Source organism: Crocodylus porosus, unplaced genomic scaffold (genome assembly GCF_001723895.1).
Source record: "Crocodylus porosus isolate Cpor-Errol unplaced genomic scaffold, CroPor_comp1, whole genome shotgun sequence".
Taxonomy (NCBI): Eukaryota; Metazoa; Chordata; order Crocodylia; family Crocodylidae; genus Crocodylus; species Crocodylus porosus.
The window spans coordinates 1,322,716-1,346,816 of record NW_017728943.1 but is presented as its reverse complement, the minus strand read 5'-3'; the positions used below and the strand labels follow the sequence as shown (position 1 = coordinate 1,346,816).

The 24,101-nt window shown below is 43.1% G+C and overlaps 1 protein-coding gene across 2 annotated transcripts in view; it reads right to left on the bottom strand.

Annotated features, from left to right (window-relative positions):
- IGF2BP1 (insulin like growth factor 2 mRNA binding protein 1) overlaps positions 1-23,076 on the bottom strand; it is an 85,190-nt gene extending 62,114 nt beyond the window's left edge. For both annotated transcript variants that reach the window (XM_019548402.1, XM_019548403.1), the window contains exon 1: positions 22,931-23,076. In XM_019548402.1, the coding sequence (XP_019403947.1) occupies positions 22,931-23,061 (131 nt within the window). In that variant the 5' untranslated portion in view covers positions 23,062-23,076. The remainder of the gene's footprint in view (positions 1-22,930) is intronic.
- Between the last annotated feature and the right edge of the window lie 1,025 nt (positions 23,077-24,101).

Genomic DNA, 24,101 nt, shown 5'->3' with positions numbered 1-24,101 from the left:
GCTTTCCCCCTAGGTTGCTCCTTTGGCCTTTTGGCTAGGAGAAAACAAGACTAGGGGCCATCTGAACTCCAAGACCTCCAGGCTTGGGGCTTGCATGTAGGATGCCTGCCATGAATTTGGGAGTATCTGAAACCCCAAACTGATGAATCTGAGAAGTAGGATACTTGCTGGTGGAAGCACCACAGAATTGAATGATGGAGCTTTACTCAGTCAAAATTTGGAACTGATTTGGCCCTGGGAACAAAAATTTATTTAAAAAAAAGTAAGGCCCTGTATGCACTAAAGATCTGCCTCTGTCATAGCAATGGTGGCAAAACCCACTGGTCTAGACACAGTATATGAAGAAACTTTTCCTTCCACAAGTTATGACAGCTCCCCCTAATGACAGAGGCTCTGCTCTGTCAGTGAAGCCTTCTTTGTCCCCCTAAGGGGACCCCCTCTGAAATGAGTAAGAAAATTAGATGCATTTTTAAAAACTGGGAACAACTTACACTATGATGTCCTAAAAGGTTCTGAAAGACAATGGGATTTGGGTATCTAATTCCCTTCAGCTCCTTGGAAATTATCCACTTTATATCTATCACTAGATGTGATTCTATCAATAGATCAACAGTGGAGAAAGACATTTGAAAATTCTTCCTGGTCCAAGCCCAGATCCAAGTTGCCTGCATTTTAAAAGATGATTAATCTTTTCATCCACGATATTGTGCTTGCCTTTGATTCAATTATTGTATCACTGAAGCAAAATCATTGGTCTGGATAGGCAGGACTGCACTAGTGTCTCTCACATATGGAGAGTGTACCCTTCTCTGAAAACCCTAAAACTTGTGAGTTTCTTTTTGCACTAGAGTTTGGATGCCTTTGTTGACCACCCTACAGCCTTATTATATCAGAAAGTCTCCAATATCTTCTCCTATCACCAAACCTTCACCAGCAAATGAAGCAGCTGCAGGAGGAAACAGAGTCCTTTCCTAGTAGCTAGAACATGGGGAGAACTTGAGAAGGGGAAGAATGCGCTGGATTTTTTCCCCCGTCTCTGCTAAGCCTCTACTTCACCTTCCTATGCCTCAGTTTTGTCCATCTGTAAAATGAGGTACAAATATTTCCCTACCTCAGAGATGGGTTGCAAATCTAAATTCATTAACTCTATAAAGCAGGGAAGTGTCCTAAGATGGAAGGTACAGTATTGTATCAGTGTATCGCATAGTTGCACTACTAGATCAGGGCAACAGTCCATCTCGCTAAGCGTCATGTTTCTGACAGCGGTCAATTCCAGCTGCTTTAAAGATACAACCCCCGCCCCGCTCCCCCCCGCCCCCCCCAAAGACTCCTCTAACAGGGAACTAGATCCTACACATGCCCAGGGAGGGATTCCAATAATCTTCTGCACTCATGCCAAAGTCAATACATCAAGTATCTGTGGACAGGACAAGTTTAACAGTAAGTAATAGAGGGGAAGATAGATGAGTTTTATACAATGTGTCCATTTTGCATTATTGTCCAGTGCTAATTTGCTGGCAGGCTGCCATGCACTGAAAGGCTTTTTCTGCAGTTCTATGCATGTACCACAGCCAGGATCTGCAGCACTAACTAAGCTAGTTGCATTCCTACCACCAATATCCTAAAACCATAACTCTTGTGGGACAGGATGGTCCAAAGAAATTGATAGAGGGATACAGGTTTCAGCCAATTTTGAATCCAGTACAGTTCAGTAATGAATGACCAAAAGCTGTTACCATTTAGCGGCTGTTCAGTGCCCCATGGGGAAAGAGTTAGTATATCTTTGCTCATCTCCCAATTGTCAGGATATAGGCACCACCTCAGTTGGCACAGACGAGGTGCCCTTGTTGGCAACCCACAGTCAGAGATTGAGGACTGAATCCACTTTTTGCCTCTGCACTGCATCTACTGTAATATTTAGGGCTACCTTCTCTCATCAAACATTACCTAATGCTTGATCAAGTAGGGTGCATTATGGCAAATTTCACCTCATGATCTCAAAACAGTTTAAACAGAGATTATATAGAGGAATCCAATAACACGGCATGAAGGGAATAGGCCCTTCTTATGAATAGCTCCCGGGTTCTATGAGGCTGATAGCAGGGCACTAGAATGGCAGTATTGTTTGTACATGATGCAAATCCATCTCACAAGTGCATATTGCCAACATTGTGCACCCCAAATATTTAAAGAAACATGACTCAAGGGTCTCTCAGAAATCATGAAATTAGCTTAAAAGTCATTAAGCTTACTAATAATCATAAATGTGGGATTTCTTACATTCGCCTAGTGCTTTTTAAGCCTTTTAAACTGCATTTTGGTTACATTTCCAAGCTTGTCTCCACTATTATGAGGTCCAAGGACTTACTTTAAAAATAATAATAGCAAATCACATGCCTCCAGATTCTGGGGCCTTAATACATGTTAAAACTAGCATTGATGAAACCTAGTATACTAATAATCCGCATCAGCACCATGCAAAAGTAGTTGAAGTAAAAGGTCTGAGAGCATAGACTCAAAAGCAAGCCTCTGCCAATGGCTTTCTTTACCCAAGCACACTATCACCATGATGCCCTCTTTAGGTCTCAGCAACATGTAAAGAAATAAGGATCAAGCCTTGTTTGGTAGGATGAACACAGTACTATGACCCTCCCAGAACCGTAGCTCTAACACACTGCTCTTCATGTTGCCAGGGGGTGACATAAAGCCATTCTGCTTTCCTTGAGTGCAGAATGGTAAGAGGTTTTCATCTGCAGTAGGTTTTATCTAGCTGTGTCCATCTGAACCAGTTTGGGGCTGGTTCTTTGTGCTTTTAAGACTTTGTATAATAACCAGTGAGCAGGCGAGTATCTTCTGTGCTGAAGGTGCAAAGAAACATACCATAAAATGAATGAGGGACCGAAGGACCCTTTTGCACTGTCAGTACCTTTTCTATGCTAAGTAGGTTCTAACACAGTGATTCTCAACCAGGGTGCCAGGCACGCTGGGGTGTCTTGAGATTGTTTCAAGGGTGCACAGGGTGCCACACAATGTTAGCACTTGTTAGGTGGGCAAACATGGTTCACAACATACACTCACATATTTTAAACAGAAATCTATTAGAGCTGTGTGAAACAGCAGCATTCTGCTTTGACTTCCACTTCAGCGGAACAGTGTTTCGTTTCAAGTTTTGTTTCGTTTCAAAAGCACTGTTCCGTTTCATTTCATTGAAACTGTTTCACTGTTTCTCTGCTGTTTCGACATTTCGCCCATAGGCTATAATGGGGAAGCACGAAACAGCCTATAACTTTGTCATTTCTTGCCTGGTTCAGATGAAACTTGCAGGGATGGTAGCCCCTTCTGAGGGCATGAAGCCTGCCATGTTTCAAGGAGATAGGTACAGAGGTTTCTAGGAAACTGCACCTCAAGCTGTTGACAAGCAGGAGCTGGAGAGCAGGAACAGCGTCCTGTGATCCGGTGGGCAGATTGGGGCCTGCACTCCCAGGAGGAGTCCGGCACAGCCTCAGCAGCCCTCCTCGGGGTGCGGGTGAGTCCCCAATCTGCCTGCTGGATGACAGGAGGCTGGTGTTGCCAGCTGGGACCAGCAACAGCACAGATCTTCTTGGCAAGGGCTGCGCCCAGCACCAGTCCCAGACAGCAGCACCAGTCTCCTGTCACCCAGCAGGCAGATCAGGGGCTTGCCCGCACCTCCAGGAGGGCTGTGGGGACTATGCCAGACTCCTCCCAGGGGTGCGGGCCCTCCAATCTGCCTGCCAGGTGACAGGAGGCTGCTGCAACTGCCTGGGACCAACACTGAGTGCAGCCCACACCCAACACCAGGAAGATTGCTGCTGCTGCTGGCCCCAGGTGGCAGAACCAACCACCTGTCATCTGGCAGGCAGATTGGGGGCCTGCCCACACCCCCAGGAGGGCTGCAGGGGCTCTGACAGACTCCTCCTTGTGGTATGGCTCCTGATCTGCCTGCCAGATCACAGTTGGTTGGTTCTGCCAACCACCTGCGATCTAGGGCCAGCAGCAGCATCAATCTTCCCAGCGCTGGGTGCGGGCTGTGCCCAGCGCCAGTCCCAGGTGGCAGGAGCTGCCTCCTGTCAACTGGCAGGCAGATCGGGGTCCACACCCCCAGAAGAAGTCCGGCAGAACCCTGCAGCCCTCCCAGTGGTGTGGGTGGGAGGCTGCTGCCGCCACTTGGGACTGGCATGGGGCGCGACCTGCACCCAGCACGGATCCATGGAACTGAGCCTGGTGGCAGAAGGCACTTCCGCCTACTGGGCTCAGTTCCCCAGAGCAGTCCTGGGGAACTGAGCCTGGTGTGGGGAAGTGGAGTGGAGCACCAAGCTGCGTTCCACTTCCCCCCACCAGGCTCAGCTCCCAGCCCCGTGGAACTCAGCCCGGTGGCAGGAGGCAGAGTGCAGCCCCGGCTCTCCCACCTTCTGCCACTGGGCTGAAGTCCATCAGAGCCGATCAGAGTGGAGCCAGGCAGTGGGAAGTGGGCAGATCGAGCACTGCACTCCCCACCAGGATGAGCCACATGGGGCTGCAGAGCCACTCAGAGCGCAGCCCTGGCTCTCCCCTGCCTCCCACCACCTGGATAGCTGCTTTGAAATTCAAAACCTTTTGAAACTTTCAAAATGTTTTGACTGGTCTTGTTTCGTTTTGAGGCAGTTTCAAAGCCCTTCATTTCGTCTCGATTTTGCTGTTTTGAAAGCGAAGCGAGTTGAAATAACACTGAAATGAAACAGCTGGCGAAGCTTTGCTGGAAGAATCCATATTGTTAAGACACTATATGCTACAACACTGACCTGCTGTGGTCTTTCTGAGTTCTCTGCAACAGAAATATTCCTGTTTTATTTTTCTGTAATCAAGAAATGAATGAAAACTAAGAGCTGGCATTTTCCAAGGGAAGCCTCAAGTGTAAAAAGATTGAAAACCACTGTTCTAACACCACACTCATCACTGGAGTATCCATATACTTACCAGGACTGCAATAACTATTATGACTAACCTCTGGTGATTAACACCCTGTCACTCTGCAATGTTTGCATATTTTGGAGCCCCTTATTCCCCCCACATAGGAAGAAAGATGGCACAGACCATCTTTTTGTTTCTACAGCACTTTGCATAATCAGATCAGGGCCAAATTGAGATTGGTCCATTAGGTACCTAAATGGGACTCAGGCAGAGCTTAGTTACAAGAAGCAGGACACTCCCATTTTGGATTGCAAAGTTACCTCTACGGCTTCTGCACATGGACTATAGCTCAGGACAGAGGCTGAGAACATTTCGGCAGTAGCAGGCCAAAGACACATAGTTTAGTCTGATACAGGCCAGCCCTTCTAACCTAGCAGTGGCCACTGCCCAATGTCTGTGTGAATGAGGCCTCCCACCACCAAAAAGCCACAGAAGCCCTATACACATGCCAAAGCACCACAGAAGCCCCATCTTTGCAGGCAGGATAGAATCGATCAGTGGAATAGATCCAACCCATGGGCCAACCCCAGGCTTAGGTGCCTAGTTCCCACCTATGCTCCTTTGCAATTCAAAGTTTTGTGCTGAGGTACCTAAATTCTACTGGTAGGCACACAGAAACCATGCTTAACTTGTGCTGACAGCATTGAACTCAGCCCAGAGATAAGGTCAATAGGACAGGGTCAAGACAGGAAAGACAGCTGTGATAGCAGGGACCAGTGAACCCATGTAGCTGTAGAACCATATCCCCAAATCATGTAAACAAGCTAGTCTATTTCTACCAAGAAGCCGTATCCCTATACAACCATGCCTCTTCCTCAAAGTCTATCGTGAGAGGGTTGAGCAGACTGCTGGTGGTCAACATGTGGTCAACATGTCTCCTTCAGGCTAGATATCAGGAGGCGCTATTTCACAGTCAGGGTGGCTAGGATCTGGAACCAGCTTCCAAGGGAAGTGGTGCTCGCTTCTACCCTGGGGATCTTCAAAAGGAGGCTAGATAATCACCCAGCCGGGGTCATTTGACCCCAGTACTCTTTCCTGCCCATGGCAGGGGGTTCGACTTGATGATCTGCTCAGGTCCCTTCCGACCCAACCAACTATGAAACTATGAAACACCTTGAGTGACCCCACTAATGCTAAGGCTTGTCTCCCATTCCTGTCCCAGGCTCTGCCTACCCTTTTATCCAGCCCTGATCACAGTTTCTATCTGCACAGACTCCTGCTTCAACCTTGCTTGGTTTTATCTTCCTACTTGGTTCCCTGCCTCCAGTATCAGCAGTTCCTGGTTGTAGCTTATTCTTCAGACCTTGCTCTTTTGCCTAGCTTGAACCAACGGCTCTGAACCTGGCTCTGAACTATCCGTGCTTCATTTCTGACTGCTTGAGCAAACCAAAAAAAAATCTGCCCCTTTTTGAAGGGAACCTTCTTTTATCACCCTACCATGGATATGAAGTTGACAGATGCCCATGTCTCACCCAGTGAACTGCAGAACACTGCCCAGGGTCTGTAAAGCCAGGTAGCTCACCTGCAGAGGTGGAACAGTACCCTATTGACAAATCTGACACACCCACAGCCCCAGCCCCTACAATACTGCTGCCCAAAGAGATCTGGTGATGCCCAGTACTGTTTTGGTTCATGCTATCCCCACACCTATATCCCATTGGTAGGATCAAGGTAGAGCACATTATCAGCTTGTTGACTGGTAAAGCCCTTGACTGGGCAACACCACTACCTCTTAAAGGACATCAAAAAATGCTACAATCTGGAATGGGTATCCCTCTACTCCAGGGGTTTTCAACCTTTTTTTTAAGAAGTGTACCCATTCTGGTGGATACCCCTCCTGGACTGTACCCCCTGGATGAGCGGGGGGGGGGAGAGGGAGGGCCTCCCAGCAGCAGCCAGTTGATGAGTGGGGGAAGGGGTCCCCCGGCAGCTGGTCAATGGCAGGCAGCAGTGGCACATGGTGGCAGCACACAGCAGCAGGCAGTGGCACACTTCCCAAGTACCCCCGCTTCTCCATGCCACCACCGCATACTCCCTGGGGCCTTCCCAAGTACCCTCAGGGGTACACATACCTCTGGTTGACAACCCCTGATCTACCCCTTAACAATAAATTACTGGAAACAGCACGCACTGAGAGGATTTTGGCAAGCTCAGCGTTTAGGGAACCTACAACCTGGCCCACATCCGTGAGAGGAATGAATGGAAGATGATCTTCAACACCTGGTATAGAAATTTCCAATTATCTAGTCATGCTATTCGGCCTTTGTAATGTGCCAGCCACATTCCAGCACTGTGTAAACAACATCTTCAGAGATGTGCTAGATCAATTTGTTGTGGTCCATTTAGATAATACATATGCATTTGTCCCTAGAGTGTTGTGGACTAGCCCATTCACAGGGCTGTACAGCTATCTTGCTTGTAGTTGACTTAATCACAATGATGGCCCATTTTATTCCTGACCAGAGGTTCTCCTCCAGTAAAAAGATAGCCTAACTTTTTCTGGAACATGCCTTCAGCACCTACGGATTTCCATGAGGCATCTTTTTTGGACCAAAGGCCACTGTTTGTTCCATGTTTTTGGCAGGAACCCTTCAAATTCCTAAAGGTCATGATCTATCGTCCACAGTCCAATAGCTAGATGAACTGGGGCAATCACCTCTTGGACCAATGCTATAGTGCTTCTTCAGTCATCATCAGGATGCATTTCCCTCCTTCCTTAGTTAGAATTTGCTTCTAACAATGCAGATCACAGCTCTATACAACACAGCCCTTTTCCACAAATTACGGTTATTGTCCTCATTTGACCCTACTCTACCCAAGGCTTCCTACATGTCCACAGCATCTGAGCTATGCATCCATTTGCATCAAGTTCAACAGAGTTGAATAAGCACTTCCAGGGGGCTAAGAACACCTACAAATATGAGATCAACAAAGTGTGGTAGTCCACATGAAACATCAGCAGTAATTTAAAGTGGCTGCAGCACATTCAGAACTACCTGCAGTCTTTCCAGAGTATCTAATAATTACCTGAGACACACTGCCTGCCAAAGGTGATAAAGTTTCACTTGTTTTCACATGTATCACAGTTAAAAATCCCACAGAGAAAGAAGCTCTTCCCAGTCCACTGAAGCCCCCGACTCCTACCTGTTACAGCTAAGAACCAGGAAGTGTCTGTGATACATAAAATCCTTAACTCAAAACTGATCTGGGAAATGCTTTGGTACTTTATATTGATTGTGAAGGATATGGACCCATTTTCTTGGTGCACGTTGTAACCAGTAAGTTATCTGGCAAAAGACAGGCACAAGGTAGTGCCAATCTCCTAAACCATTAAGCAGTTGTCCTCAGAAATGAGACCAGAGATTGTAACCTAAAAGAAAAGAGAGACCCCAATGAACAATTTTCAATCAGGCACCTAACCATCAGGGAGCCGAACAAGAGTTCAAACATACCTCTGTGCCTAGCATTTCCTACCTTTATGTGACTCTGAGCTTCAGTAACCACCCTTGGAAGCAGGGCCGTCCCTGAGGGGAACAAACAAGGGCAACCGCCCTGGGCTCCACGCTTTGGGGGGTCCCGCAGAGCTGGGTGGAGCAGTGGTGGTGTGGAGCTGGGCAGAGCAGTGGCTCCACATCCAACTGCTCGCTACCCCCTCCCCCCAACACCGCCGTCACCGTCACTGCTGATGGCAACTGCAGCTTCTTCAGGTCTGGGATCGGAGCAGGGGTGGGAGCCCGCATGGCTTGATTTGCCTGCTCAGGTGTGGGGCTTGGGTTCCTTGGAAGGAACATATTGCTCCCCATTCTCTATATGTAAGCAGCTAGACCTGAATCACATTTAGGCTCCTCCCAAGACTTTCTATGGATTGTGCAGAGATTCCAAAAACCTAATATAACCAAAGTGAATTGCCCTCCAGAGCGCAGAGCTTAATACAGGGGTACTGGAAAGCAAAAGCTTTGATAGACACCTAAGAAAGCAGTCTGAATACTGGCCTCCACTACAATACAAATAATTATGATATAGGGTTCAAGGCTGAAAGTATCTGCAGCGTCAGGAGCTGGATGACAACAAATACAAATGCAAGTAACTGTGGAAAATACGCAGAATGATTCCCAATCCTTGATACTTTTTGAGGTTTTCTTAATTGACACATGGGCATCAGAAGGTAGGTGGAGAAGGGAGTAAGAGATTAGGAAAGTTGTGAGGATGGAGAAGGATGCGTTTCAAGGCTGATCTATATATGAAGTTGCCTAAATTTAACTAAATTTTGATTTCATAGATTCAAAGAAACTAGGTCAATCCTGTGGATGCTTAAACCTTGTTTGCTGGGATTTGCTTGTATAGGTGAATAAGTAGACACAAATTAAACACAGATCAACTTAAAATGAATACAAGAGGGCCCGTCTACATGTTGTCCTATGGTGACGTAGCAATGTGCTACCATCACCATATGGTGCACTATGGTGACATAGCAATCACGTGTGTCTACATGTGATCACCAGCTACGCTCCCCAGGTATAGCACACCTCTGCTATGCACATGGTGCAGCAATCGCCCATGCTGCGCTGTGCTGTAGGAACATCATGTAGATGCACCCAGAGGGTCCACAAAAAATATGGAGCAATGCAAATTTATCTATTTTCTACCCACTAAAGATAACCCCGTGCAACAGCTGAGAAAGCAGACAAGTCCCTAGGGATCAAATAAATTGTAAAAAAATCTCTAAATCTATTGAGAAGCCAGAAGTTACATTTCCTGATCTTAACACAGGGGAGAAGATCCTTTTCCTAAGACTCAAACTAAAATTGTTGAAACTGTGCATCAACCAGGGAAGCTTGAGACAAAATCTTTGGACAAATTCCATACTGTATGCCCAAGAAATATCTTTTGAAATATTTAGTGGAAAATAGTTTCTCTTTTTTTTACTAGCTTTGATTGAAAATAGATCCTAGATCTCCCTCTTATTTCCACTGGAAAAAAGAGTGGAGAAAGGAAAAAAGGAAAGGAAAAAGTGAAAGCAAGGCAAAAACAAAATAATCACAAGAACTAAAGAAATTGAGTTTGGGTTTTTCAGCAAAAAAGGACTAAAATCTCCCACAGAAAAGTTAATTTTGGTCTAAAAGCCACTCTTTATCAACCTATGCTTTAATGCAACAATTTCAGTCAGTTCCAATTTTAAAAGCTAGGCAATGACAATAAACCATTTGATAAAATATAAATCGTATTATATAAGTATTATATAAAAGTAACAACCAATGCTCTAAGCCCCCCAAAAGACTTGTTTTCAAAATAAAGCACCCCAACCAATTTCACATGAGACTCTTCCTCCTTTGAGACAAAGAATTCCTTCCCTGAAAGAACCTGTCTCCAGGAAGCATACTTGGGTCTGATCAAAATGATTTTTTTTTTTTTTTATTAGAAAGCAGTCTACATTAAACAGATACCTCGCTGCTTCACTCTAGCATGAGGACCAGAGACGGGATTTCATGACTCAGATGTATTGGCAATCCTCCCCTGGCCTTCCTCTGAGCTCCAGGCAAGCAGGGATGCTGGGAAATGGAGTCCCCTCTACCAGCTCTATTGTAATTCTGTGTTGGGTGAGACGCATGCTGGGTAACAGGATGGGGCATTAAAAACTCTGGTCTTTTCTCAGCTGGAGACATGTAACAAGATGGGTTCCATGAATGGTCTTCGTTGCAAGCCACAGGACCTAACCCTTTCAGCAAGTTTTTTTTACTGTTGTCTGTATCATTTGGTTTGCTTTAAAAAAATGCAAATTTTACGATAAGGATCTGAATCAATTTTCTGAGAGACTGGGCAAAATATTCTGGTGCTGGTGGGAACTGAAATAAAGCCCTCAATGGGTGTTCTTTTGTTTAGCTATTCCAAAGAGTTGGGGTTGTATTTGTGGAGCTGGTATTTTTGCATGGCTCTCTAACGTTCCTCAAAACACTCATAGGGGCAATATAAATAACTAAACATTTTTGATGCTTGAATGTTGAAATGAAGAATTGATTCGTCTTCATTAGTGTGAAGGGAATACAATGAGTTATATGTAGATCAGGACAATCTTCTTCATGTCAAGCCCTTCTCAAAAAAAAAAATACTGGATACATGTATATGTTTTTATCTGGCCTAGCTACTAAGTATAACAGGGATGGCCAACCACACATCACAGGCAGCCTCTGTGTGTGGCACATGGCAAATTGAGGAAGAGGCAGGTAGCACCGCAGCAGATTGGGCAGGGAGCAGGAAGCAAAGTAGTAGATCGGGCAATTAAACCTTACATTCTTCATCATTAGAAGAGACCACTGGGCAACAGGAATGAGAGAAAAGTTGCTGATCTCTGTCCCTGCAACTTACTGTGCAGATGCAGTTGTACTCATTTTTTAAACGGAAAGTTGTCTATAGCAGGGAAAATCCTCTATGTTTAGTGTCTGTACAGCACCTAACATGGCAGGTTCCTGGTTGATGACTAAGGATCCTTGGTAGAGCAGCAGCCCAAATTATCACAAAGAATATTCACAAATTTCAGGTTTGAGGCTTTGGAGCTCTCCTGTTTCTGCCACATGGTAAACATGGCCAGTCTGCAAACTGGACAATCAGTAACTGCTATAGCTGCTTCTGTGGGGAAGGTTCAGCCATCCTAATGCAAACTTAATAAAGCTAATATGGATACAGATGCTTTCTCCTCCCCCTTAAAACTTCCCACCATTACTACATTCAGTTCAGCTCTGCCTGTCAACAACTAATGCAGACCAGCTGCTGGTGCTCTAACCACTGCATTGTCTAAGCTGGCTTGGAGTAGGGCCCAACAACACTGTGGGTGAAATACCCCCAGCCTTTCACTGGGACTGAACTAGCAGTAGAAGACAGAGAGGCTGAAGGAGGAGAGCATGAGGGAGGCCCAGTTTCCTAGGCTCTTGTCTATATAATGCCATATCCATTGACACGGCAGCAAAGGACTCTTCTACTTCTTGCCTCTTCACCTCACTAAGAGGGAAATAGCTTAGCCCAGTAGAGTCATTTAAATATTGACATTAGCACGTCACTAGCAGTATTTTTTAAATTCAATTTGCTATTTGGCAAATCCTGCACGCTATTGTCTCGATAGCTGCTCTGATTTTTTTTTGAGATAATTCCCTTCAGATCCATGTGTGCCATAGTTCCTATTCACCTTTCCCAATTGTTCATGTGGCCTGAATGTATGTACAAAGTATATTTTGAAATTGCATGTGATCATATTTGAGGAAAACAAATATAACATTTCACTGTACAAATACACATGACAGACAGGTCTGCATGATTACCAATGCAGGATGCAGAAAACAGTATTTTATGATGTATCTGACCCATCAAGAATCAATCAAAGAGAATCATTCAATTAATCATTAGTATAAAAAAAATTATACATGATTCACCCCTCTCAGATAAAGGAGGATAAGGCAACTATGGTCTCCTCGTGTCTCTTCTATAAGCAACAGTTATCTGATAAATGGTGTTTGTTCAGCTATAAATGAAATGCTGAACAATGACTGTCATATAAAGTTATGCATTACGGCTCAGATTCAGCAAAGCATTTAAGCCTCACTTTAGCATGAGAGTAGTCCTATTAACTTCAATCGAAATACCCACCTGCTTGAAAAGAAGTACATCTGTACTTTGCTTCCAGAAGCTGAGCCTTAATGCACAACTTTATATGACAATCATTGTTAAGCATTTGATTTACACGTGAACAAAATTTCTCTGACAAAAAGTAACCTCTCCTCTCACAAAGACCCTGTGATTGAGTGATACTGTAAGCCCCATGCAGGCTCTATTACTTAAGCTATTAGGACTATAAAATAGGTGTTCTGAAAAAAACACACTGGCCGCTGCTACTTGTCCCCGAGGAATGCCTGTGCCACACGCCCTCTGGCACACAGCAGATTACCCCAGGTGCGGTAGGGGAGGCTACGGCCAGCACTGGGCTGGCCCCAGAAGCCTTACCTGTGGTCTTGGGGACTTCCTGGGGCTTCAGTAGAGGTAATCCTGCTGCTTGGAGCCTGGCCGGCAGCTGAGGCATGGCTCCAGCAGGCCAGGCTCTGGTTTTGGACGGCGTGTGCTGCCCCTGCATGTCACCTGGCTTTTTTTATTTGCACAGGGTTTTTGGACCCTGGAATCCCCCGGGGTCAAACCCTTCTCTCTTCCCCACCCCCTTGCAGCACAGAGAACACCTGAATGTGCAGTATGTGGCACTGCAGATGGATCTGCAGTGCCACATACTGCACAGCCATGCTTGTCCGAATGCGGCCACTGGGTACAGTTCTGCTTTCACTTCCCCCAACAGAAATCAAGAATAGTTCCACTGAAATCAACAACATCACAAGGGTCTTATATCAGGATTGGGCCCCTATCCGGCTTAGTTATCTTTGTCTGTCTTGCATTTTTGGACATCTGGGGATTGAACATTCAACTTTTACTGTGTAGTAATGTAAGGACTTGGTTTCATTGTGGGTTGCTGGTTGCATTTAACGTATTCCAAATGCCTGATCTTACAGCCTTTAATCATGCAAAACTAACTGAAGTCAATGGGCATTTTGCCTGATTATTGACTTCTGGCTCCAAACATTTTTTTTCTGGCACTTGTGGGTCTGAGTTATCATCCAGCTCCCACCCCACCCAAACCTGAGATGGTCCAATTTTTTGGACCAAAAATGTTTATCTGAAAGGAGCTTTTTATTCTGTGAGTTTCCAAAAAGTCTGACAAGTCTTTAGAACAGTGACTCTCATCTAGGGTGCTAGGGCACTTTGGGGTGTGTGAGACCCTATTAAGGGTACAAACACCTACACATGGTTCACAAGATGAACCCAGAGTTTTCAAACATAAATTCATAGTGTCATCCATAGTGTGGGCTTTCTGAGTTCTTTGCAACAGAAGAATTGCTCTATTACTTTTTTGTTGTAAAAAAAAAGAATATAAGCTAAGAGATGGCATTTTCCAGGGTGTGCCATGAGTTTAACAAGGTTGAGACACTACTTTAACAATAGCGACTGAAGTGGTAATTTGTAGACACCATGCCAAAAAAAACTAATTGCATTAACAATGTAAACCATTTTCTGGGGTCAATAAAATAGTAATCCTGTTTAAACAGCTTGAAAACATCCCCATCTTCAGATCAACAAGACTCCTACTGCATATCCCACAGAACCAGATCAGATAGATACATATGGATTGTGCCCACTGAGCCAACATTAGCCTTGTGTGGACCCCTCTTTCTTGCCACCATCAGCTTTGCCTAGTGAGACTATACTATGGCCTGAGGAACCAGGTGATTATACTGGTTGCTGACCACTACAACTATCCCTGGGTGTGGGAGAAGTTATCTTAGGAGATAGGCTGGATGCAGATGGAAAGAGTGATTTAGAAAGGAAAATAAGATGCAGTAGACAACTGCCACACACCCTGCCCTGGTTTTAAGTCCATGTGTAAAGGAATGAGTCAGAAGCTTTAGCCATGTGTAGCCCAAATGCAATAAATTTGCTTCTCTCCATGTTCCAAAAGCTTCTTGTTAGAGAGCTGCCTGATTTTTACAAAGTTTTGCATTACAACTTTGAGAGAATGGAATAAATTCTCTACCCCCTTCTTCCAACCTAGCATGTACTCCTTTGTGGTGCCTTGCAAGGGTAAGACTTAATTGGACTTAGGAGGAGTCAACTGTCCACAATAGTCTAACCCACTCTCCTAGCACTTGCTGGAGATGTACACACCTAAACACAGCTGCTGGGCTCTGGTAGGAGGGCTGCTCCCAGCTGATGAGAGAAAGGAGGGGAGGGCTCTACAGGATGTTTGTTCCTTTCAAAAGGCAACATTTCATTGAAAAGTGGAAGGGAAAGTAACAGAAGTAACATGAAAGGGTCAGCCTTTTATGTGAGGTTGGGGTAGGCTCCATCATTACTGATTTTGCCAATCTCCTACAAGGCATTTTTCTACTAACTCCGGTTAAGATAGACTCCTTTTAGGGTACAATACAGAATCTGAAGAGTTTTACAAGCTGCTCAAAGCCCTGGTTGAGGGCATATCTAAGAAGGGGAAGTAACTGTTATATTATCCATTGTGCTCAACGGACTGGGTTCCAATCACTTTTGAAAATGGAGCCTTTATGAGATGCTGCAATGGGAGCTGAATCTTTGAAAATCTGGTCCTGATCTCTCTTCAAAACTTGGCTGTAGGTTACTACTTCCCTGTGCGTCTTAGGATCTTATAATGGAGCCGATTACACAGGACTTAGGCTGTTGACTTCATAAAAGGTAACAATACTAATGGAGTGTCTTCAGAGAAACACTCGTGCTTTTCTTCCACAAATCAATTTAACTGCAAGTTGAAGTGCTGTTTACCCTCTGTGACACATCAAGACAACTCAGAACTTGCATCTCACTGCACTATCCATGGAGTCTTGCCAGCCATAAGTGGCTCCCCCTGCATGGGTTGCTGCTGCTTATATTGTATTCGTACTGAGTTTAAACTTAACCTGCTGGATTGCACTTTGAAAACCCCATCAGTATCTGGCATAGGGAAGCGTGCATTTTTTTGTTTAAAAAACCCACATTTATGCACTTTGACGAGACAACTACAGTAGCCAGAAAAGTGTGAAATTTCAGCTCTGACCACGTCATGGCTCACAAGTGTCAGTTACATTAAAATAAATGACCCATTTCCTCAAGGAGCAGAAGGGCTCGTGAGAATTTTTGAGACAAACTCTGACTCTTCCTTTCTCTCCACCCCACTGCCTTGATCTACCCCTCTGTGCAAGAGACTGGGTTTGAATGGAAGCTGTGCCAGCATCCACAAACCTGGCTAGGCTTTTCTGGACTAGTGTTAGCCTGGCTAGGCTTTTCTGGACTAGTGCTAGCCAAAGGTATCATTTTAAGCACCCCCTGCTTCTGGTCCTCGTCTTTGCTGCATTGGCTCTGTGTGTGACTATCTCCAAAGAGCTAGCCCTCCCCCAGCTCCCAGCTCGCCTCCTGGGCAGTTGTCTCCATCAGGAATCTCCATAAAATGTCTTCCACTTTTCAGATTTTATTACAAGCCCTTTTGGAGAAGCCCCCATGTGGTGGGCTGTAAAGAAAGCTGGAGCAGGGAAAATCCATGGCAACTGCAAAGCGAGGAACAGCAGAGGGCCCAGGAGGGGATTTTCAAAGGCAGAAATAAGAAACGGAGGCAACATTTTCAGAGGCTAGGCTTAGGAAACTTAAACCCCACTAGCTTTCAGGGACACGTGGGCTCCCATGTCACAGATTAAAATGGGGCTAGAGATCCTGAGTGACTTGAGAGCTTTTTAAAAATCTTACTGTGTCCCATTCCCACCTGGACCGGTGAGGCAATGGAATCACAAGCCCGATATGCCTCACGCCTCAAAGCTTTTCTCCCAGGATAACCTGAGGAAGCCTTCCCTCAGTTGAGACACCTTGAAACAGACACTAGGAAATGGACAACAGGGATAAATTCTGCATTGGCCCTGGCTGGGAGGGTGAGGCAAAAGGAGGCTGAACTAAGTGAGTTAGGGTCCAAGCCTGCAAGGGGCTGAGTGGTCCAGCCCTGCTCCAAAGCACAGCACATACAAAGTCCCACTGAAATCAGTGGGAGCACATGGGGGCTTAAATATAAACCATGTGCTTTGCTTGATCAGGAGGAAAACACTCTGTTCATTGCAGAATCAAGGCCCCCCAGATACTGTGAGATACTGATCCTCTGGCTTTGTTTGGGATAAAGCTGACCTCATTTAAGGTCCAGTTTTGAAACCAATTTGGTTAAACCAATGAAAACCTCTGGGTGGACAGACACTTGCAGAAAACTGCCATGTACAAACTGAGCCTAATTTGATTAGAAATTGTCTGAAGTGTCTATAAACCAGACTTGAACCAGAATAAGAGTTTTCAGTGGGTTTAAATGTAACAGCTTAAAATACCACCTTACATCAACTTTCTCAGGTAGGCAAGTAATCACATTTCACATGGACGCTACTGAGAGGGAAACAGGCTAGAAATAAACAGTCTTTTTTGACTGGGGCTGAATTAGATCTTCTCCACTCCTAGAACTATACTGAACGTCAAAGCTGGGGCAGGGGACTAGGTAAACATCTACTGGAGAGAATAGGGGTGACAAGTCCCAATGCTAAAGTCTGTCACAACTCATCGTCCTACCGGGGAACAGAACACGCTTAGAGGCAACTCACTTCCACGTGTTCTCTGACTGAGCTCTGATTCTAAGGAGTTTCAGAAATAAACTCCCAAACAACATAAAGTGGTACCCTTTCAAGAAAACATCTATGCCTCATACTGCTTCCTAGACTAACTAGCCATAAAACTTGTAGAGACTTAACTAGCAAGTTTCACAGCCTAAAAAAAAGGGTTTCCAAGCTGGATTCACAAGAGGCTCTCACATTTATGGGGAACACCCAGAACTTTAAGGATAAAAAAAGGAGCATAAACTCCCACACTCCAGAGCATCCAATCTCTAACTCTAAGTTTAGGAAGAAACATTCCCTGTGAGCTAACTATTCCATAACTGCTTTCTGCAGAGCTACTTACACTTCCCACTGGAACAGCTAGTACTAGTCACAGTCAGAACAGGACAACAGATTAGTCACTCCTGATCTGATTCTGTAAGACAATTCCTCTCTCTCTCTCTCTGGTCCATCTCCCTCTCTTTTTAAACTTGTTTAGACTTTCCCTGTTAAGTGCTTCTTTTTAAGCTCTGTTCTTAAGGAAGATCCCCTCTGTTCATTCCTACTTTTTTTTTTAAACCAAAAGTTGGCAGAATCAGAATTCAGACGACTCAAGGCAATGCATTAATAAAGGATCTGGCAGCATGAAGATATATAGATGTCTCACCACTTCCATTTCTGCTGCTTCTGCTTCCACAGACTATGAACTCCTTTTATCTGTTTGAAAAGTAAATACCTCAACCCAGAGACTAAAAAGAGGTCACTGGTAACATGGGGGCATTTTTTTGAGGTGCTGAAGTGATTTAGAAGCCTAAGTATTAAAGTTAAGCACCCAAGTGCCTAAGTCACCTTTGAAAATGAAACTTGGTTACTTAGTGTGTGCTGAGATTTTAACCTTAGCTAGATGAGAAAACAACTTTGATCATTTTTGTGAGTAACTTGGTCTTTAAAGGAACTTCCGTCCAAAAGTTTCAGCTGTTTTCATTGCTTTTAAAGTCTCCATCACTCTCTCTAAGTTACGAGAATGAAGAATCACTGACTACTACTAAAACAGTTCCATATGCATCATTCCTTCGTCATAGCACTCTTACCAGGCTCTTGTTTGTGAAAGCAACATCTACTCACTGAGATTTTCTAAAGTTTCACAAAGGCTGTTTTGTAAAACCAATGGCATCATTAATAACACAGGGTGAAAATGTTTCTTGGTGTCACTGAGGGAGGCACCTTCCATTCATAAAGCCAGCAAACTTGTAAACTACTACTAGAGGCAGGTGGTCTCAGTTACTAACAACCACTCCCACAAGGGGACTCTTTCTGTTTCTGGAATTTCAAACACTGAGCCTAACTCATGTTATTCTTCCACAACTTCTCTTGCTTTCTGAACTCTCCCAAATCCTACTGACTGGCACATTCTGGAAAACATTAACTTCTCTGTATCTTTTGGGGGATGCTGGGTGGAACTATTTTTTTTACACGTTTATATTCTTATAGCTGTGACTTTTTAAAGGGGGATAACTCTATTATTGTTTATGTGTTTATTTATTTAATGGTTTCCGTTAAAAGGAAAAAGCAAAAGAAATCACCACTGGAGAATCTGATTCAGTCCTAAGAAATTGCTATAGATGTTGAGAACTCATTTCTCCCTCTTTCCACAAGAAATCCCACCAAACTCCAAACAAAGGGCATCTACAGATCTTCATTTCTCATTGGTTCAAAAACTCGAGACTAGAAAGCTTGCAGTGAGGTGGCAACTTCTTGTGCACATTTGCCAGTTTTAGCCCCGCCTCACAAACAGGGACTAAGCCAATTCTTTTCTAATTGTGTCTGATTGCAATTTGTTGCAGTTTTTCCTTTTTCCAGTTATATTAAAAATAATGCACATCCCAGATGATCTACATTTTGAATCTTTACTTATTACAGAAGAACACGAAACAGACAAATGATGTCTGTCCTTCATGGCTGGAATTCACCAACAGGTTTATGAATTACTTCAAGTAGGGTCCAACATACTTCTTAAAGGACCAGTTTTCTGGGTGCACATGTCCAAGTCCAAAGAAAACTATGAAAATAACCAAAATTTGATCTGAATTATTATCTTTAAATATTTACATAGCAAGTTGTTTTTTCATCTTCCTTTCTCACATATATTAATTTTCAAACCCTGGTGTAAGCAATGCTAATGCTTTCAGCAATGAAGACAGCACCTTTTAAATAACAGCTAATTGTTTCTGTTTGAGGGGAAGCAAATAGACTGGAGAATGCATTTAAACTGAATTTGCCTCAGAATTCAGGAAGCTTTCTTAAATTAAATTAATGACTTTTTCCAACAAACTTTTGCAGACCTGAGAAAATAAAAGCTAGCAAGAGACATTTTTTCAACTAACAATTTAAAAGAAAGAAGTCACACCAGACATTCTATCACATCTTACAATATTTCGTTATGAAAGCATTAGGCATACGACTGTGTATGGACAAAATAACATATCTGAAGTGTGCACATGTATTAACTTGAAACAAAGCCTGGAAAGGGGGGAATACACCAGCTCTCAAATAAACTAGATACATATATATCCACATCAATTTGTAACACACTAAATACGCCTGTAATTATTTTCCTACCTCTGTTTGGGGGTTTGGGACACATTTTTTTTCTAACTGGACCTGTTGTTTATGTTATCCTGACTTAAAAATATGTCCTTTTAGTTTTAAGTATATTGGCTGTTATCAGCCATATTCACGATTTCCCCCAATTACTAAGTTTCATTCTCTCTGGGCTACTCACTTCCACATTCCTCATATTTGGAATGTTTGCTTGATGGATTCACTTACTTTTTTTCCCCTCCCCCTTTATTCATTCATTCTCTCTCTCTCTCTCTTTCAAATTCTATCCCCTTAAGTCTTTTCAGTTTCAGACAGATCTACCCTCCTAAATATTTCTTAATCCAGGGGGGTTTTAACTTATTAATTTTTTTTATATAAACTTGAGTTGCCCTCTCACTAACACAGAAAGTTGCACCCTTTTAAAAAAATATTCCTAAACTTTCTATGTCCTTCTCAAAATGGCAATGAGAGACATTTTTAACCTACACAATTTTAATACAACTTCGTTTTAAAATATGAATGCCAAACAATGAAACAATATATTTACTACCCATGAACAATTTTTTCTATGTTGTGTAACATTTTTAAAATATTTCTTTAAAATAATTTCCTAATCAACATCAATAGAATAAGCAGTTTTTAAGATTTCTCAGAGAATCCTGGTAGAAGCCATTTAATTAAATTATTCTTAATGAATTTGTAACTCTTACACTTTGCACAAATGCACTCCAGCAATTCTCTCACATCTAACCCTGACACATTCTCAGTATTTTAATTCATGTTTGTTAGGGATGAGAAGAGAAGACACATTTTATAAGAAGAAAAGAAACAATCAGGAAAGAACTAACTGTGATATGCAGTTTCCTGAAATATATTAATTTCCAAAACACATCAACTTTAGTCTTATTTAGCATTTATCAGTTTTAGTTCTTCTAACAAAAGAGATCCAAGCAACAAGTCAACATTTTAGTTGTAAAACTCTCTGAAAAGCACATGAGTGAATGTGGCTTCATTTTCTAAGTTTCTATACTTCAAAGTTTGTGTCTCATCAGGTTTTTTTTTTAATTATACTAACAACTTCTGAATCCTTGTTAATCATACCTAATTAACTATTTCCTGCTCAGTATGTCCTTAGACTGGAAAATCCAGTCCCAAAACAACCAGAAAAAAAGGAAACACTTCGAAACACAGCCACTAACATCACCTCAGTCTTAGCCAAAAATAATCTTATTAGATGGTGTATCATCTTTTTACTTTTTTATCTTTATTTTTTAGTTAATTTCCTAAATCTATTAACATTTTAAGGCTACATTTAGAAAACAGAAATACAAGTCTGTTTTAGGAAATCAAAACAGTGTAACTTTATCAAAAAATCAAGTGATAAATGAATGTATCCAACCTGAGAAACATCACAATCTTGTATTAATAAAGCTACTTCAAATAAAGCACTTTAAGGGAGAAAGTCAACATCAAAAATGGCTCCTGTAGCTTTAAAGAAAGCAGATAGGGGTATATATAACTATAAAAACACACCACGCCATAGAATTTAGGATCTGTATGTAATTAATTTTATTTCTCCTGTGTCTCCTTGAAATTTGCTAACTAACCTTAAGTTTGATTCCACTTATTATAAAGTTTAAATCACAATTTGTTTGAATTACACATTCAGGAAATGTTTACCTTTCAATATAATTTCTCCTTTGCTATTATTAAGAAAGTCTGAAAAAAGGTTAGGATAAATGAACTAAGAAATATCTCAAAATCTACTGTATTCACCTATTGATTTTTCTAGCAGTGCTAAGGAAAAAAAAAATCAGACTTTTTCGATTTTATTATGTTACCTTTCATACTGTAATTGCCTTTCCAATAACATTCCATTCAATTGATATTTAAACCACAGCAAGTCTTTGAACACTGTAACAAGCAATATTGATTGTCTGTATACATGAGATGGGTCTTGTTGCTAAAATATTTGATAAGAAATTATTAGTTTTTTGGTTTTGAGCTAAACCTTCTGGGTCTCATTAACCTATAACGGGTTATAGAAGATCCAGTTTTCAGCCCCTGGGCTTGAACTGGCAAATTGGTGAGAAAGTTTAAAAGCCCAACAAATGGTTCAGGCCTAGCTTTTCCCTGTAAGATGTCACTAGTGCCTTGTTGGTATATTTTGTCAGTCCTAAAGAAGGGAAAACAGGCAATAAATGATCTGTTTCACGACCTCCCTCCTGCTCTGCTGCTGAAGTAACTGCCTGATCACGTGGATGAAGTGTATTACAGATTCTGCTAGAATTCAGCGTGGACTATTTGTATCTTGGGCCAAATTTCCTGCTCCCAATGCGGTGGAGAAAATACATTTTTTTTTTCTAAAAAGCCACTGCCATTCATTATTTGGGGATTTCTCCTCCACTGTGTGGTATGGTCCCCTAAGCTGCAAAGTATCTACATTGTAGCCAGAATAATTCCTTAACACAAGAGGATCCCTCAACAAAAGGCCAAGGGCATGAAGACGACTGTACGCTTCTTTAAAATCTAGCTGGAGAAATAGCATCCATTTAAAAACAGAAAGACTCTATTTTTCTGTTTAAAGCAAAAATAAGGCAAGTGAAATCATTACAGACCACTCAGTAAGAGTTCTCCAGTACCACCAGTTCCCTCCCTGCAATTAATTTAAAATACACTCCCTGCATGAAATATTCAAACAAGTCCTTATTTAAAAAAAAAAAAAATTCCCTTATTAAATGTTATAATTGAAAAGAAAAAAGAAAAAAGGAAAAAGAAAAGTGATCAAACTAACTGGAAACTACATAGCTTAAAAGAGAGCGAGAGAGAGAGAGAGAGAGAACTTCTGGCCTCACATGTACTGGAAACCTAAAAACAGATCTCAGTCATACACCACCTTGAGTAAACTACTGCATCATTTGTAATCATTTCTTAAAACTCACTTACAAAGTAACTTTAAAAAATAAATATAAAAAACCCCACGTAAAGATCATCAGCACTGACTCGTGCCTAGCTTGGGGCACATCTCGAGCCCCCCCAAACCTCTATATCACATCTAATTTCACATGCACGTATTTGGGCTGGTATTTTTATTTATCATTACCTTAGCTATTTTTCAACAGGGAAAAATAAAATAAATTAAAATGCTGTATTACCTTTGCTTTTTAGGAACTGAATGTTCAATCTCTAGCTGTTTTCCATGTAGCTCCACTTTCCCTAAAAACAAAATGTGTCCTTTTTTAAATCTGGGTGGGGGGTCAGAAAGACTTGGATAACATTCTCTCATGTGAAACCTTCCATTTTAATTCAAATGACGCTGGACTGCACACAAAAATACATTTTCTGGTCCTTTTGCAAGTGCACTTTATTAAATATAAAACTGGCCTCCAACTGGGAAGGACTGGGAGGGAGTGGTGTGTAGCTGCCAGGACAATGTTGCCCAGGAATATTTAATTCCTTATCCTACTGCTCTGTGTATTGAGAAGAGGCATGCTCCAGAGAAAGAAAGAAAAAAAAAAAGGAATTACATTTTAAGATTAATAAAAGGGAGGCAAAAAAAATCATTTTTTCCAGGACTCCCAGGGCCACGTTTCTCATGCAAGGGCTAAAAACAATAATAATAAAATACGACTCAGGAGAAGAAATGGGCCTCCCCTTTGCAAACGGAGAGACATGCTCTGCGATCGGCTGCTTTTGGGGGGAGAAAATAGGGTGGGGGGTGTGGATTGGAGTTTGGGAGATCTTGGGAGAATCAAAAATGGATTTGCTTCCCTAGTAGTTTCTCTCTCTCTCTGAGAACAGCATGGCGACCTTCGCGCTACTACACACATCACATGCCCCAGGAAACCCAGTTTCAAATCAAAATGGCCAAGATCCAAGCCCACCACCCCTCCTGCCAATGGGACCCCGACACTCGCCAGGGCCCCACTGGCCTGGGGTGGGGAGCAGAGTGGAGGGCCAGGTGCCTGGGCACCCCAAAGGCCTGGTGCTGCTTGCAAGGGGGGAGGGGAGGCCGGCATTTGAGGGGGGGAGTGGAAGGATCGCCCACACTGGAGGAAGGGGGCAGCCCAGGGGCTGGGTGCAGGGGCTCCCACGCCGAGGAACGGGGTGCTCTCTGGGGAGGCTGCAGGCCAGGGAGGGAGGGAGGAGAGCGATCGGTCTGGCCCTTCGCCTTCCCAAGGGTTTCTTTTTTTATGAGTATTATGATTATTACGTTTCTTCTTCTTCTTCTTGTATTTCTTTTTTGGAAGGCGGGGGGGAGTGGATCGGGGAGGCCAGGTTCCTCCCGAGTGACTTGGCCAGGGGCCCTGCCCCTGCCCCTGCCCC